Source organism: Capra hircus (genome assembly GCF_001704415.2).
Source record: "Capra hircus breed San Clemente chromosome X unlocalized genomic scaffold, ASM170441v1, whole genome shotgun sequence".
Taxonomy (NCBI): Eukaryota; Metazoa; Chordata; class Mammalia; order Artiodactyla; family Bovidae; genus Capra; species Capra hircus.
Window position 1 is genome coordinate 54,869,378 of NW_017189516.1, and position 16,062 is coordinate 54,885,439.

Here is a 16,062-nt window from a genome sequence, read left to right on the forward strand (position 1 = left end):
CTAGAGAGAATCCCGAAACTGTTCTCTGACTTTATTGCCTTAATTTTAACTTGATTATAAAACCAGGATGGCACCAGCCAACCACAGATGGCAGGAACTGATAAGCAAGTAATTATCTTTTTCAAGATGTCAGGTACCTCCATTCTATTGAAATAGATGTTATAAATATGTACTTAACGTATGGGGCGGGAATATATAGACTGCAGTTTGGCTGGAGAAAGTAGTCTGGAGAATTCCATAGATGGAGATTTAAGAGGACTATTAAAAGTATTAATTGATACAGGAAGTACTTAAAAGATGGACATCAGTAGATTTAGTTTGAGTAAGAACAGATGGAGTTGGAATGTTAGAAAATGCTGGGCATTAACTAGCTGTCTAAGTTAGATTCTGGTTCTATCCCTGATCTGGGAAGATTCCACATGCTGTGGGGCAACTAAGGCCACATGCCACAACTACTGAGGTGATACTCTAGAGCCCAAGAGCCACAGCTCCTGAGCCTGTGTGCTACAATCCTGAAGCCCTTGAGCCTAGAGCCTCTGCTCTGCAACAAGAAGCCACCACAAGGAGAAGCCCACACACTGCAACTGCAGAGTAGCCCCTGCTGGCTGCAACTCAAGAAAGCCGTGTGCAGCAATGAAGATTCAGAGCAGCCAAAAATAAATCAATAATTTTTCAAACAAATTTAAAAAGGGAAGTTCATGGTGAGTATAGTGAAGCCATATGCTGCTGCTGCTGCTGCTGCTAAGTCACTTCAGTCGTGTCCAACTCTGTGTGACCCCATAGACGGCAGCCCACCAGGCCCCCCGTCCCTGGGATTCTCCAGGCAAGAACACTGGAGTGGGTTGCCATTTCCTTCTCCAATGCATGCATGCATGCTAAGTCACTTCAGTCATGTCTGACTCTGTGCGACCCCATCGACGGCAGCCCACCAGGCTCTTCTGTCCACAGGATTCTCTAGGCAAGAATACTGGAGTGGGTTGCCATTTCCTCCTCTGGGTGAAGCCATATAATTGCCCGCTAATAACACCCTGAGGCTTCCCTGATAGCTCAGTTGGTAAAGAATCCGCCTGCAATGCAGGAAACCCCAGTTCTATTCCTGGGTCGGGAAGATCCACTGGAGAAGGGATAGGCTACCCACTCCAGCATTCTTGGGCTTCCCTTGTGGCTCAGCTAGTAAAGAATGTGCCTGCAATGCAGGAGACCTGGGTTCGATCCCTGGGTTGGGAAGATCCCCTGGAGAAGGGAAAGGCTACCCACTCCAGTATTCTGGCCTGGAGAATTCCATGGACTGTATAGTCCATGGCGTCACAAAGAGTCAGATATGACTGAGCGACTTTCACACAACACCCTGAAGAAGTGATGGAATTAGCAGACCTAAAATAAGACAAATAGAATTAGCACTTCCTTATTTAAGAGTATATTTGAAATGTTTTATGATTTTCCAGGATCTTCTTATTTTTTGATACATTGTGTTTTTTTCCAAGTCTTCCAGGCTGACTGTTGAATAGTAGCTTTAAAAATGGTGCAGGAGAGAGACCTTTGATAGCAGTCTGTTATTGAGGCAACAAGTATTTTGATCAGCCCTCAGCTGAAATCTTCTGCGGTATATGATTAAAAAAAAATTAAAACAGCATGATCAGAAAACCAGCAGATCCCTAGGATACCAGTACTGAACCTCTTCCCTGCAGCTGAAATGAAAATGACATTACACATTAACGCAGAGATCAACACGGTAGAGGAGTTTATATCCTGTATGCCTGAAGCTTGGGACAGTTCGTCAGCTTGGATGCCAGTCCTGTAGAAGAAGGAGTATCAGGTATACTGTTGAGGCTTAGAAAATATATTTAGAAATCTAAAAATATTTGTTTGTGGTTACTGAGATGACAACGAACTGGTTTATGTGGGTAGTAAAATGTTTCACAGTTATTTAAATAAGTAGTAATTCATGCTCACTATGTGCTCTGCCCTTTACTTTTGGTTCTGGGGGTATGAAAAAGTTCGACACAGGCCGTGAATCTCAATAAAGGTGGGGAAGACACACTAGAAGGCAGGTATGATTCTGAGACACCTGAAGGAGGTGTTTTCAAATCGCTTTATGCCAGTTGCACCAGTGATTGCAGTTATGCGATTTAATTGAATAATATTTAAATTAACAAAATAAGTGTGAAAAGAGTTCGCATTTCTAGAGCAACTAAAGTCAAATGCTTTGTAAAAGTGAATTGTTCAAGAAAACCCCTTGAGTTAATGTGGCAGAGATGACAGTAAACGATTGGGGGAAGCTGATAATCTAGCAGGATTTCAGTGGTGCATTATGGATATGCCTCAATCCAATCCAGTTTCTAAAAATTGGCAGATGGATTCACATTTACAGTTCGAAGTATTGGCATATAAAATTGATGATACCAAAATCTATGATAGAAGTACCAGAATGTATGGATCAGAGAGTAGATGGGATAGCAGTTTTTGTAAAGAGAAGAAGAAAAAGGAAATCTGGTGTTTGGGGAGAAGTTTCACAGCAGTTAACCACAAACTGACTTTAAAGTATGTTTGAAAGTATTTTGCCCTTTCATGACTGTTTAGGCAAACAAAAATATTTGCAATTCAATTGTTTTCCATTAAATTTTCCTTAACTGCACTATTAGATTTAACATTCTTGGCGAAGCTTCGCAATGGAAACTATTTATTATCTGATTTGGCCTGATTTATAATTGAAAGTAGTCAGAACCAATAGAATGCATTTTCTTTGAGACTTATTTTAGGTTCAGGAGATAACCAGGTGGATAAAACAGCATAGAAATGACATGAAGATACAATCAGTCTTTGCTTTCTGTGATCCTGTTTTAAACATTTAATAAAATATTACAGAAGCTAAGGTACATTTAGAATGATTAATCTGAAAAACCCAACCTTCTAGTGTCTATAAAAAAGATCTGCCTTACGGTGGAGCATTTCAAATAACCTCTTCAAAATCAACACTGTGATTCTTCTCCTAGATCATCAAGTAGAATGGCAGAATTGCATTTGGTATAAAATTAGAATGAATGCTCTTAGGGAAATATGAACTCTCTGTTTCTAAATTAAGATTTTGTTACAGACCAATGAACTGCAGCCAAGCAAGCTACCCTGATAGGAGGTGCAGAGAAATCCCAGTTCAGCATTTTTTGGAAAGCTGTCTCTTGCCAGCTCATTCCATCAAAACATAGTAAAAGGAGCTTTATAAACTGTTTTGGTCTCTTTATCATAAAACTTCCTACATGATAAAATTAGGGGCTAGGGGTAGACCATATGGGTAATGGGTGTTACATACGAATTTGTTGGAGATAACAACATGGTTCATTGCTCACAGAGAATCTCAGTATAGCACACTTAATAAAAGGCTGCTCCATTATCACAGTGAAAAATATTACCCCACTCTAAATGAGATTATGCTTAGACTCCAAGATGTCTTTTTTATTGCCACATCCTTGCATGAGTGGAAAATCAATGGAGTTTATCATTCACTGCTATGACAACTGTTGACCTAAATCTTTGGTGGAGAAAAAGCCTTTAGTGATGTGCTGGGGCTGGCTCTTGGCAGCTCACAGGATTTGGTTGTGTACATCTTCCCTGACCTCAGATTGGTAGCTTGAAACTGGTCACAGTAGGAGCATTTACACCATGGAAACTGGCACACACTACACATCAGGCTGGTTCTTCCCCTTGTCCTTGAAGGCCAGTTGGTAGACATTAACTCGCATACCACTGCCTCTGAGACAGAAGTTCTTTTCTTTTCAATTTCTGGCTGCGCTGGGTCTTCATTGCTGCGAGTTGGCTTTCTCTAGTTGTGGGGAGCTGGAGCTACTCTTCATTGAGATGCTCGGGCTTCTCATTGCAGTGACTTTGCCTGTTGTGGAGCGTGGGGTCTGGGTGCAGGGGCTTCAGTAGTTGCAGCTCAGGGACTCTAGAGTGCGGGCTTCAGTGGCTGTGGTGCTTGGAGTTAGTGCCTCACAACATGTGGGTTCTTTCTGGACCAGGGATCGAACCTGTGTCCCCTGCGTTGGCAGGCGGATTGAGACAGAGATTCTTAAACTTTTTTGTTCCATGAATCCTTTTGAGATTTGCCAAGATTGCCGGGAGAAATATCAATAACCTCAGATATGCAGATGACACCACCCTTATGGCAGAAAGTGAAGAGGAACTAAAAAGCCTCTTGATGAAAGTGAAAGTGGAGAGTGAAAAAGTTGGCTTAAAGCTCAACATTCATAAAACGAAGATCATGGCATCTGGTCCCGTCACTCCATGGGAAATAGATAGAAAAACAGTGGAAACAGTGTCAGACTTTATTTTTTGGGGCTCCAAAATCACTGCAGATGGTGATTGCAGCCATGAAATTAAAAGACGCTTACTCCTTGGGAGGAAAGTTATGACCAACCTACCAACCTAGATAGCATATTCAAAAGCAGAGACATTACTTTGCCGACTAGGGTCCGTCTAGTCAAGGCTATGGTTTTCCCAGTGGTCATGTATGGATGTGAGAGTTGGACTGTGAAGAAAGCTGAACGATGAAGAATTGATGCTTTTGAACTGTGGTGTTGGAGAAGACTCCTGAGAGTCCCTTGGACTGCAAGGAGATCCAACCAGTCCATTCTGAAGGAGATCAACCCTGGGATTTCTTTGGAAGGAATGATGCTTAAGCTGAAACTCCAGTACTTTGGCCACCTCATGCAAAGAGTTGACTCATTGGAAAAGACTCTGATGCTGGGAGGGATTGGGGACAGGAGGAGAAGGGGACGACAGAGGATGAGATGGCTGGATGGCATCACTGACTTGATGGACGTGCATCTGAGTGAACTCTGGGAGTTGGTGATGGACAGGGAGGCCTGGTGTGCTGTGATTCATGGGGTCACAAAGAGTCGGACACGACTGAGCAACTGGACTGAACTGAACTGAAAGCCCCACCTCTGAACAATGTTTTGTTTTTTTTTTTTAATTCAATGAAGTCATTAAATGGTTCAAAGAACAAGTTATGATATAGTTCCATGTATGCTTCTCTGATGACATTTGTAATAACATCCAGAAGCAGATTTAAATTAGGTTAAGTAGTGATTAACATAAATTGATTTTGAGATCTCTGCAATGCTAGTGAGGTAAGAAAATATCTATAATTTCTACTGGAGACAAAGTCATTGGTCCAGCTGATACGGCTATGATTTTTTTTTGGGGGGGTGGGGGCTACATTCATGACTGAAAGAAAGGCCACATTTCTGGTAGGTGTTTGTGAAAGTAAAGATGTCATTTGTTTCCCATGCAAGCCCGTGACTGCTTTGAATTCTATCCAATGGGAATAAACACATTGACTCTGGGTTAAGAAGGCCTCTCTTAGAATCCTCTTTCACATTTGCAAGCATCACAGTGAACCTTTCTGCTTCATATAGGTTATCTCCAAAGTGTAGGTAAAAGGGAGGACTTCTCTAGAAAATATGGCTATCGTTGAACTCCAGTCAGTATTCACAAAATTCACAAATAATGTTTCTGTTTATATGGTAATTCCTCAAGCTCTTGTTTTCATTTAAATTAGCACTTCCACCTTGATTATTCAGCTATAGCTCTATCATGTCAGGTGAATGCCTTTATTTCTAGCCTGGAGCGTCATGTAGGTGGGTCCTCCAGACGTCATGCTTGAAATCTTCGCTCTGTTGTCCATGCACAGGTCTTTCTCAAACCCACCCCTTCCTCTGTTCACTCTCCAGGCTCAGACTGGAATTCATTTCCAGTTAGACTATTAGAATAAACTCCTAACAGCTCATTCTAGCCAGTCTTGCCTCCTCCACTTTATTCTGTGCTCTGCTTTCAGATATTTCTCCAAAACACAGATCTAACCATTTCACACACACATCCTTTCCTCAGAGTGTATTTCCTTGAGCTGAAGCCAGTCTTCATTGCCATCATTCCTCCCAAAAGAATGTTCCAGAAATGATAGAAGGTTCCCCATTCCCCCAGGCATGCCCTGCATATTCCCAGCCCCTCACAGTCTGTCCTCTTCTCTAGAAGGCCCTTCATCCTTGTTTTGCCTTCTGTTGGTCTGTTTGATCCTGAAGAATTCTACAGTCCCTATTCTCTCATTGAACTTTGTTTTTTCCTTTTTTGTTGCCTTTAACACACAATTGCATTTTGTATTATTTCATCTGTGAGCCTCAATATAGAAGGGATGGAAATACACCCAACCTGAACTTGCTGGGCTTCCCAGGTGCCTCAGTGGTAAAGAATCTGCCTGGCAGTGAGGGAGACCCAGAAGATGCAGGTTCAATCCCTGGGTCGGGAAGATCCCCTGGAGGAGGAAATGGTAACTAACTCCAGCATTCTTGCCTGAAAAATTCCGTGGACAGAGAAGCCTGGCAGACCACAGTTTATGGGATTGCAAAGTGACTAAGCGACTAACACACACACATGTAACTTTGTTCTGTATTTGTAAATGTGTTATTATATTTTCATAATTTAAAAAAGAAAAAAGAAAAAATCTTAGGTTTATAATTGACCCAAGGAAACACTCTCATTAGCATATGATGCCAAGGACTTCGCTTATTAATTAAGCTTTTACTTACATTAAAAGTGTAAGTAGAAACACAATATTGGATTCATCTCCTTTTCTACATTGGGAAACAAGCCAGTTTTGGACTTTAATAATTGTAAATACCATCAACCAAGAGATTCCTAAGTCTGTTATTTCTGAACTTGAAATTAATATCGTGATGCCATGTAGTTAACCAAATTTGTAATCATATGAGAAATGTACCATCGTGAGGACTAAATTAAGTGGGTCGTCTTTTTTGTAGGACCCGATGATGCACAGCAAAAAATAGAACCTCATCACACAGCCGTGCTGGGAGAAGGTGACAGTGTCCATGTGGAGAACAAGGTAAAATTAAAAATATTTCTTTTTTCAAAAATTTTTTTGTTTTAAAAAATTTTAGTATAATTTTAAAGGTTACTTTCCATTAACAGTTATTACAAAATTTTGGCTATATTCCCCATGTTGTACAATACATTCTTGAGCCTATTTCAAGAATACACCCAATGGTTTGTATCTCCTAATCCCTCATCCCTGTATTACCCCTCCCCTACCCCTGGTGACCATTAGTTGTTTTCTGTATCTGTGAGTCTGCTTTTTTTGTTATATTCACTGGTTTATTGTATTTTTTAGATTCTCTATAAAGTATTATCATATAGTATCTCTTTTTCTCTTTCTGACTTACTTCAATTAACATAATGCTGTCTAAGTCCATGTTGATACAAATAGCAAACTTCCATTTTTTTTTGGCTGAGTAATATTACATTGTATATATGTACCACATTGTCTTTATCCATTAATCTGTTGATGGACACTTAAATTGCTTTAATCTTTTTTAACTTGTACTTTCTACTAGTTTCCAGTTTCTAAAGAAATGCCCAAAAAAAAAAAGAAATGCCCAAGTCTCCTGTGTACCTGAATAATTTTTTCTCTTCCTCAGGGAAAGAAACTGTGCCACAAGTTTATCAACCAGTTTCATTAACTTCAGTTATTTCTAGTGGTTTATTTTAAGGTATTATCTATACTGATTCCTCATCTTTAGGAATCATCAAAAGTCCGAATTGTTTACCCCTAGAAATTTGAATCTGAGGCAACAGCTCTCCTTGTCTCTTACTTTTTCTTTCTTTATACACTTGATTGATTTTATCTTTAGCATAAGTGAAAATGGATCAGCACTCTGGGGGTATAAATGTAGATCTCCATACACAGTCCCATGGAGCCCTTTGAAATTCAGCCCCATGTCGAACTGAGAATATATGCTCTATCTCGTAGTCCTTTTGTGTTGAATCCTTGCTTTGTAAGTAAAGTTTATGATATTTTCAAGGAGCTTTTTAATCTTCGTTGATAGATTTCTTCCTCGTGTTCCTTCTTTTATTCCTTTGGACAAGTCGCTCACAAGTCATCCTGTGAGCCTATGAGGCCCATATGGCTGCTTTGTGCCATTTATAAGGAAAATTGAGGAGACAGTTGTGCCAAAGCTCCTGCAAAGCTGAATTTTGAAACATAGGGATTAAAACTGTGTCAGCATGCAGGTGACTGGCAGAGAGGCCATCTGACTGACCGCCAGCCCTCCGACTCTGGCATGGTAGAATTCAGTGGGTGTGAGGAGGCCTGCCTTTGCTGACTGCTCCCCTATTGCTCCTTTAATTCTCTGTGGCACTTCCAGGAGCAGTGAAGTAAAGGGAAGCAGAGGCCCAGGAGCTCTAGAGGAAATGCATATCTTGGGGTCTGTGCTCACTGTTATTAGGTTAAACTGTATGAAACTGCCACGTCTGACCTACAAAAATGGCGATTTCATCTGTTTCCACCCAATGCACAAAAGAGGCATGGAAGCTATATATTAAGCCAGAGACCCTCCTGACACCAGGTTAGTCTGTAACATTACCTGGTTTAACTTGACAACTGCAGGCCTCTCTGTGATGTAGCACAGGGCACACTGCAGGTGATCAGGATTTTGAAGCTGAAGCAGAACAACAGAATGAAGATGTGAGGGGAGCCAGAAATAGGGAGGCAGTGAGATGGAAGAGAGTCGGCTGAACACTGTTTACAATAGCCAGGACATGGAAGAAACCTAGATGTCCATCAGCAGATGAATGGATAAGAAAGCCGTGGTACATATACACAATGGAGTATTACTCAGCCATTAAAAAGAATACATTTGAATCAGTTCTGTTGAGATGGATGAAACTGGAGCCTATTATACACAGTGAAGTAAGCCAGAAAGAAAAACATCAGTACAGTATACTAACGCATATATATGGAATTTAGAAAGATGGTAATGATAACCCTGTATGCGAAACAGCAAAAGAGACAGAGATGTATAGCACAGTCTTTTGGACTCTGTGGGAGAGGGAGAGGGTGGGATGATTTGGGAGAATGGCATTGAAACATGTATAATATCATATAAGAAACGAATCACCAGTCTATGTCCGATGCAGGATACAGGATGCTTGGGGCTGGTGCACTGGGATAACCCAGAGGGATGGTATGGGGAGGGAGGAGGGAGGGGGGTTCAGGACTGGGAACACGTGTACACCCGTGGCAGATTCATGTTGATGTATGGCAAAACCACTACAGTATTGTAAAGTAAACTAAAAATTAAAAAAAGAAAAACTGAAAAAAAAAAAAAAAAAGGTTGGCTGAAGCCATCAGTTTCATGACCCAGGGGCATGGTTCTGTTACATGCCCATCTGTAATTTTGACTGTATGTAAGTGTAGCTTGAGCCATCAAGACATTAGGAAGAGGTCTTAGTTCCAAAAATTAGCCTTTACATGAGCGTGTATTATTTATATCCAAGAAGAGTAGACAGTCCCCCTTAGACACCACAGGAAGAGCCTGTGACGGTGTGAATCTTGGCTTTGCCACTCATTAGCCATGTGACTTTGGACATAGTTCTCAACCCCCCTGGGCTTTGTTCAGTTTTTTTGTCTGCAGATTTGAAATAATGATGCCAGCCGCATGGGGCTGTCAGACTATGTGTGATTATGCAGGTCAAGAGTCTAGGCCACATATAGCATGGGGATCAGTAATTTATTCCCAATAGACCAGATGTAAACTTTTCCTAAAGTCTCATTGAATCCCAGTCACACCCATTCATTTCCATTTGTCTGTGGATGTTTTCATGCCACAGGTAAGTGGTTGTGACAGAGACTGGGTGGCCCACAAAGCCTAAAATCTTTACTCTCTGGCTCTTTACAAGGACAGCTTTGCTTATCCCTAATCTAGCACACAGTGGGTGTCCAGTGATGATAGCTGGAAAGTTCATTGATCTAAACACTTGACGTGACAGGTGGTCATGCCACATACATGTTACTTAATGAGGATTCATACCTTAGGCCCTCAGGTTTAGGACGCGTAGTTTTCTGCAGCTAGAAAAAGGCCTCAAAGGACTCATTCAATTGGGCTCCAGCCCAGAGGTGTCTTCACTCAGGACTAGGCATAGCCTGAGGATGAAAGAATGACCTGTGCCTTCACGGTTCTCCCCTGTTCCCCGGGGCACGGAGTTGTGGGCAGGAATGAGGAGCTGATAGGTAGTCCCTGGATTTCCTCTGTTTTGCTCTTCCTGCTCTTCCTCTGCCTCTCAATCTGTGTCTTCGCCCTCATGCCTGTCTCCCTGGTGGCCCAGGAGTCTGGGTGGGTTTCTCCAGAATGGCCAGTCCTTAGGTGAGGAGGGCAGGGAAGAGTTGATGTAGACCACATCTTGGACCAGCACATTTAAGGCCACGGGGAGCTCTTTTCACTCAGAGTGTGGATTATCTTTTGTGACTGCACTCTGAAGTCTTACAGGAGGGGAAGCAACTGCAGGGGGCTTGCTGTATACTGAGGAGTTGTTAAGCCAGACTCTGACTTCTGAGAAGAAGCCCAAACCCCAGCACTGACTTCAAAATGGCCTTAACTTTTATGTTGTTCTTAGAGATGGAGCTCAACCCCAGGCTACTCTGGACATTGAAGCCTGGACTGGAATGGCCACCTTGAACAGCCTATGTTCTGAGCATTCAGGCTCCCTGTGCTGCCTTGGCAGCAAGGTACACAGTTAGTATCCAGGTTGCCAAGATGGCTCCCTGACCAGGAGCACATGGATTTGATGTGAAGGCTTGGTCTCACCTTTAAACTCGTGTTTGTACTAGTGTCCTATTGAGAAAGTCTCATGGGTTAACAGACTTACTTGGAGTTTGTCAAGGTAGACAATCAATTCCTCTTTGATGCCACTAAAACCATACTTGAGAGTAATGGTACTCTTTAACAAATTTGTCTTTCAATTTTTATTTTAATTAAATGTTAATCTGTATTAATTTAATGTATTCCCTGTGAATGGTGCCAATTAAAGAGTACCATTTAAAGTTAGAGACAACATTTTGCTGATGTATAAAAATTCATAGTAAAATAAACCATTCAGTTCAGTTCAGTCACTCAGTCGTGTCAGACTCTTTGCGACCCCATGAATTGCAGCACGCCAGGCCTCCCTGTCCATCACTAATTCCTGGAGTTCACTCAGACTCATGTCCATTGAGTCAGTGATGCTATCCAGCCATCTCATCCTCTGTCGTCCGCTTCTTCTCCTGCCCCCAATCCCTCCCAGCATCAGGGTCTTTTCCAATGAGTCAACTCTTCGCATGAGGTGGCCAAAGTACTGGAGTTTCAGCTTTGGCATCATTCCTTCCAAAGAAATCCCAGGGCTAATCTCCTTTAGAATGTACTGGTTGGATCTCCTTGCAGTCCAAGGGACCCTCAAGAGTCTTCTCCAACACCACAGTTCAAAAGCATCAATTCTTCGGCACTCAGCCTTCTTCACAGTCCAACTCTCACATCCATACATGACCACTGGAAAAACCATAGCCTGACTAGACGGAACTTTGTTGGCAAAATAATGTCTCTGCTTTTCAACATGCTATCTAGGTTGGTCATAACTTTTCTTCCAGTGAGCAAGCATCTTAATTTCATGGGTGCAGTCACCATCTGCAGTGATTTTGGAGCCCCCCAAAATAAAGTCTGACACTGTTTCCACTGTTTCCCCATCTATTTCCCATGAAGTGATGGGACCAGATGCCATGATCTTCGTTTTCTGAATGTTGAGCTTTAAGCCAACTTTTTCACTCCCCACTTTCACTTTCATCAAGAGGCTTTTTAGTTCCTCTTCACTTTCTGCCATAAGGGTAGTGCCATCTGCATATCTGAGGTTATTGATATTTCTCCCGGCAATCTTGATTCCAGCTTGTGTTTCTTCCAGTCCAGCATTTCTCATGATGTACTCTGCATAGAAGTTAACTAAGCAGGGTGACAATATACAGCCTTGATGTACTCCTTTTCCTATTTGGAACCAAAATCAGATTGATTATATTCTTTGCAGCCAAATATGGAGAAGCTCTATACAGTCAACAAAAACAAGACCAGGAGCTGACTGTGGCTCAGATCATGAACTCCTTATTGCCAAATTCAGACTTAAATTGAAGAAAGTAGGGAAAACCACTAGACCATTCAGGTATGACCTAAATCAAATCCCTTATGATTATACAGTGGAAGTGAGATATAGATTTAAGGGACTAGATCTGATAGATAGAGTGCCTGATGAATTATGGACGGAGGTTCATGATATTATACAGGAGACAGGGATCAAGACCATCCCCATGGAAAAGAAATGCAAAAAAGCAAAATGGCTGTCTGAGGAGGCCTTACAAATAGCTGTGAAAAGAAGAGAGGCAAAAAGCAAAGGAGAAAAGGAAAGATATAAGCATCTGAATGCAGAGTTCCAAAGAATAGCAAGAAGAGATAAGAAAGCCTTCCTCAGCAATCAATGCAAAGAAATAGAAGAAAACAACAGAATGGGAAAGACTAGAGATCTCTTCAAGAAAATTAGAGATACCAAGGGAACATTTCATGCAAAGATGGGCTCGATAAAGGTCAGAAATGGTATGGACCTAACAGAAGCAGAAGATATTAAGAAGAGGTGGCAAGAATACACAGAAGAACAAAAAAGTACAAAAAAGATCTCCAAGACCAAGATAATCACGATGGTATGATCACTCACCTAGAGCCAGACATCCTGGAATGTGAAGTCAAGTGGGCCTTAGAAAGCATCACTATGAACAAAGCTAGTGGAGGTGATGGCATTCCAGTTGAGCTATTTCAAATCCTGAAAGATGATGCTGTGAAAGTGCTGCTCTCAATATGCCAGCAAATTTGGAAGACTCAGCAGTGGCCACAGGACTGGAAAAGGTGAGTTTTCATTCCAATCCCAAAGAAAGGCAATGCCAAAGAATGCTCAAACTACCGCACAATTGCACTCATCTCACACACTAGGAAAGTAATGCTCAAAATTCTCCAAGCCAGGCTTCAGCAATACGTGAACCGTGAACTTCCAGATGTTCAAGCTGGTTTTAGAAAAGGCAGAGGAACCAGAGATCAAATTGCCAACATCTGCTGGATCATGGAAAAAGCAAGAGAGTTCCAGAAAAACATCTATTTCTGCCTTTTTTACTATGCCAAAGCCTTTGACTGTGTGGATCACAATAAACTGTGGAAAATTGTGAAAGAAATGGGAATCCCAGACTACCTGACCTGCCTCTTGAGAAACCTATATGCAGGTCAGAAAGCAACAGTTAGAACTAGACATGGAACAACAGACTGGTTCCAAATAGGAAAAGGAGTAGGTCAAATAAACCATTAATCTTCAGAAACTGGTAACAGTTCATTGTTTTCACTTTCACTTGACCTAAGAAGTATAAACAATGAAATCAAGTAAGAATAATTGCATGTGATTAAGTTCTGTTAAATCTCACTTTCTGGTAATGTTTTTCAGGTAGTGTTTCACTATAATAAATGTTCCTGAAGCAAAAGCATGCCTTTAGATTCATTCTCAGAGTCCAAGAGCCATCTCAAGCTTTGTATTGAATATTTCTGATCAAGCAAACAAACTCTGAATGCATATTCACAGTGTAGAAGTTATCACCATCTTAGATGAATCTTAGGGCTTTATCTGGGCTTCGATCATTTTTGTCGGTATCAGTGGACTTCAAGCCATATCTTGGCAATTTTTATGGAATAACAGAGCATTTTGTAAAAGTGAATTGTTACATAAACCCGCAAGGTCCTGACTCAAAACTAAACTCTGAGAAGATGTGCTAAAGTGAAAGACCTGTTTTGGACCCCCCCCCCCAAAAAGCATGAGTGTAGGTTGGGGCAGCAATCCATGAAGCAGTAGGTGGATTTCCGTTACCTTTGTATGAGAGTCTTTTCATCAGACCCCAATAGGGCATTGACTGAGATCCACACAGGGACTCATGACCTTCAATAGGTCTTTCCTTCTCCTTGCTTTGACCAGTCTTCTCATTTGATGTTGTGCCCAAGGTCACCTTGCCGTAGACGAGAACTTTTCAAGATAGCAGCAATTGGGACTTGCAGCCACAAGAGCACTCTAGTGACAATTCAGAAAAATCATCAGCTTTTACCAAAGAAGGCTAGGTAGGGGAAGAAAAAGGATGCACTTCAGGAAAAAGAAAAAGACCCAAACCATCTGGCTTAGGTTAGAGGACAGGGTCCATGCATAGGTTAATTTTGTGAAAAAGTCATTCAGAGGAGCTTGGACCAGCCTGCTGGTTTCTGAAATGGAAAACCCAATACGCAAACAACTCAACACCCAGCAGTTGGATCATTTTTCATTTCAGACCAAACACTAGTTAGTGTCCTTTTATCCTGACTTATAAATGAAAATTATCATTTGATTTGACTAATGTCAAAGGGACAAAACTTGAATTTTGAGTACTTTATTATTATTCCAAACTGTGTAAACTGTAGGACACATTTGTCACTCACAAAAGACGTATCCTCTGAATTAAGAAACTTATATTCTGAGGAGTCATAAACCCATGACACAAGGAGGTTGGCCTTTTCTTTCCTTTTCTCTTATGACCCCTGATCTTTTTTCCCCTGTTTCCTGAACCTAGAAGTCAGGTGCTTAGCTCCTCTAAAAACAAACACCTCAAAACAGTTTTTAGTGATATCCTCCTTCAGATTAAAGTATAAACGATGTAATACCAGTGATCAGAACTATTTATAAGATACTTTTCTTGAATGTGTCGTTTGATTCACACTGAAATTTCACCCCTCCAAAGCCCTTAGTGAATAAATCTTTTTGGATAACTGCATGCTTTTTTCTTTAAGTTGAATTTTTTAGTCACTTAAACATGACATTGAATAAGAAAACTTTTAAGTTGAATAAGAAACCTTCCCCCTTCTTGTGGACTCTTGGGCTACTGCATAATACTATGAACAGTTTCACTTATTCATAACCTTGGGTCATCAGCATGTAAAAATATTGATTACTATCCTGAACTATAAGGTATGATGATATCTTTAGGGCCTGCTGGCTCCTACAGTAAGTGGTCCTAGACTAGTTTTTAAGCTTTTACATCAGTTTTTCATAGTTTTTGTTTTGTTTTGTTTTTAATTTCCAGGGTCTCCCGCATTGTAGACAGACGCTTAACCGTCTGAGCCACCAGGGAAGTCCATAATTGATGTTAAGCTATCCATTTCCTTGTACTGCCATAGAGTGGTGCTTTCCTATCTCCTAGCTTTAAATCTCATGGATCTGATGACCACAAAGCCTAATTATTAACATTGTATACAGTGTCAGAGTAAGTGGGAATTGAATGAGGGTCCATGCTGAGGTTAAAACACAAATCTCTAGAAGATGGGGTTTATGACATCTAGTTTTTAAATTTGAATTAGCAGAAGCCTTTTTAGTTTATTCTTTTGTTTTTAAACTCTTGACTCAGGACTTCTTTATTGCATGCTTGAAATATGCCCCAGTATGCAGTGGTTTTTTGTTTTTGTTTTTGTTTTTTTTTTACCTCCCAAAATATAACAGTTTCAATTACTTGCCACGTATCTGTTTTTAAAAAGCAAAGGACATTTACTTCACTCCCCAAAATGTCATTTACTTTTCTGTCAAATGTCATTGAATTTTCAATTTTGTTTAGAGGATATTGCTTTACAGTGTTACAGTGCCTTACACCATCACAAATCAGTTATCAGTTCAGTTCAGTTGCATCTGTCTTTTTGCAACCACATGGACTGCAACACTCCAGGCTTTCCTGTCCATCACCAATTCCTGGAGCTTACTCAAACTCATGTCCATCGAGTCGGTGATGCCATCCAACCATCTCATCCTCTGTCGTCCCCTTCTCCTGCCTTCAATCTTTCCCAGCGTCAGGGTCTTTTCTAGTGAGTCAGTTCTTCGCATCAGGTGGCCAGAGTATTGGAGCCTCAGCTTCAGCATCAATCCTTCCAATGAATATTCAGGTCTGATCTCCTTTAGGCTTGACTGGTTTGATCTCCTTGCTGTCCAAGGGACTCTCAAGAGTCTTCTCCAACACCACAGTTCAAAAGCATCAATTCTTCGGCGCTCAACTTTCTTTATGGTCCAATTCTCACATCCATACATGACTACTAGAAAAACCATTGCTTTAAGAATATTGGAGTGGGTTGCCATTTCCTTCTCCAGGGGATCTTCCCAACC

General features: G+C 41.1%; 1 protein-coding gene across 2 annotated transcripts in view; it reads left to right on the forward strand.

The window, feature by feature from the left end:
* The window catches only part of PIR (pirin), a 99,469-nt gene that overhangs the window by 74,592 nt on the left and 8,815 nt on the right, over positions 1-16,062 (forward strand). For both annotated transcript variants that reach the window (XM_018043861.1, XM_018043860.1), the window contains one exon: positions 6,813-6,895. In XM_018043861.1, coding sequence (XP_017899350.1) covers positions 6,813-6,895 — 83 coding nt within the window. The remainder of the gene's footprint in view (positions 1-6,812; positions 6,896-16,062) is intronic.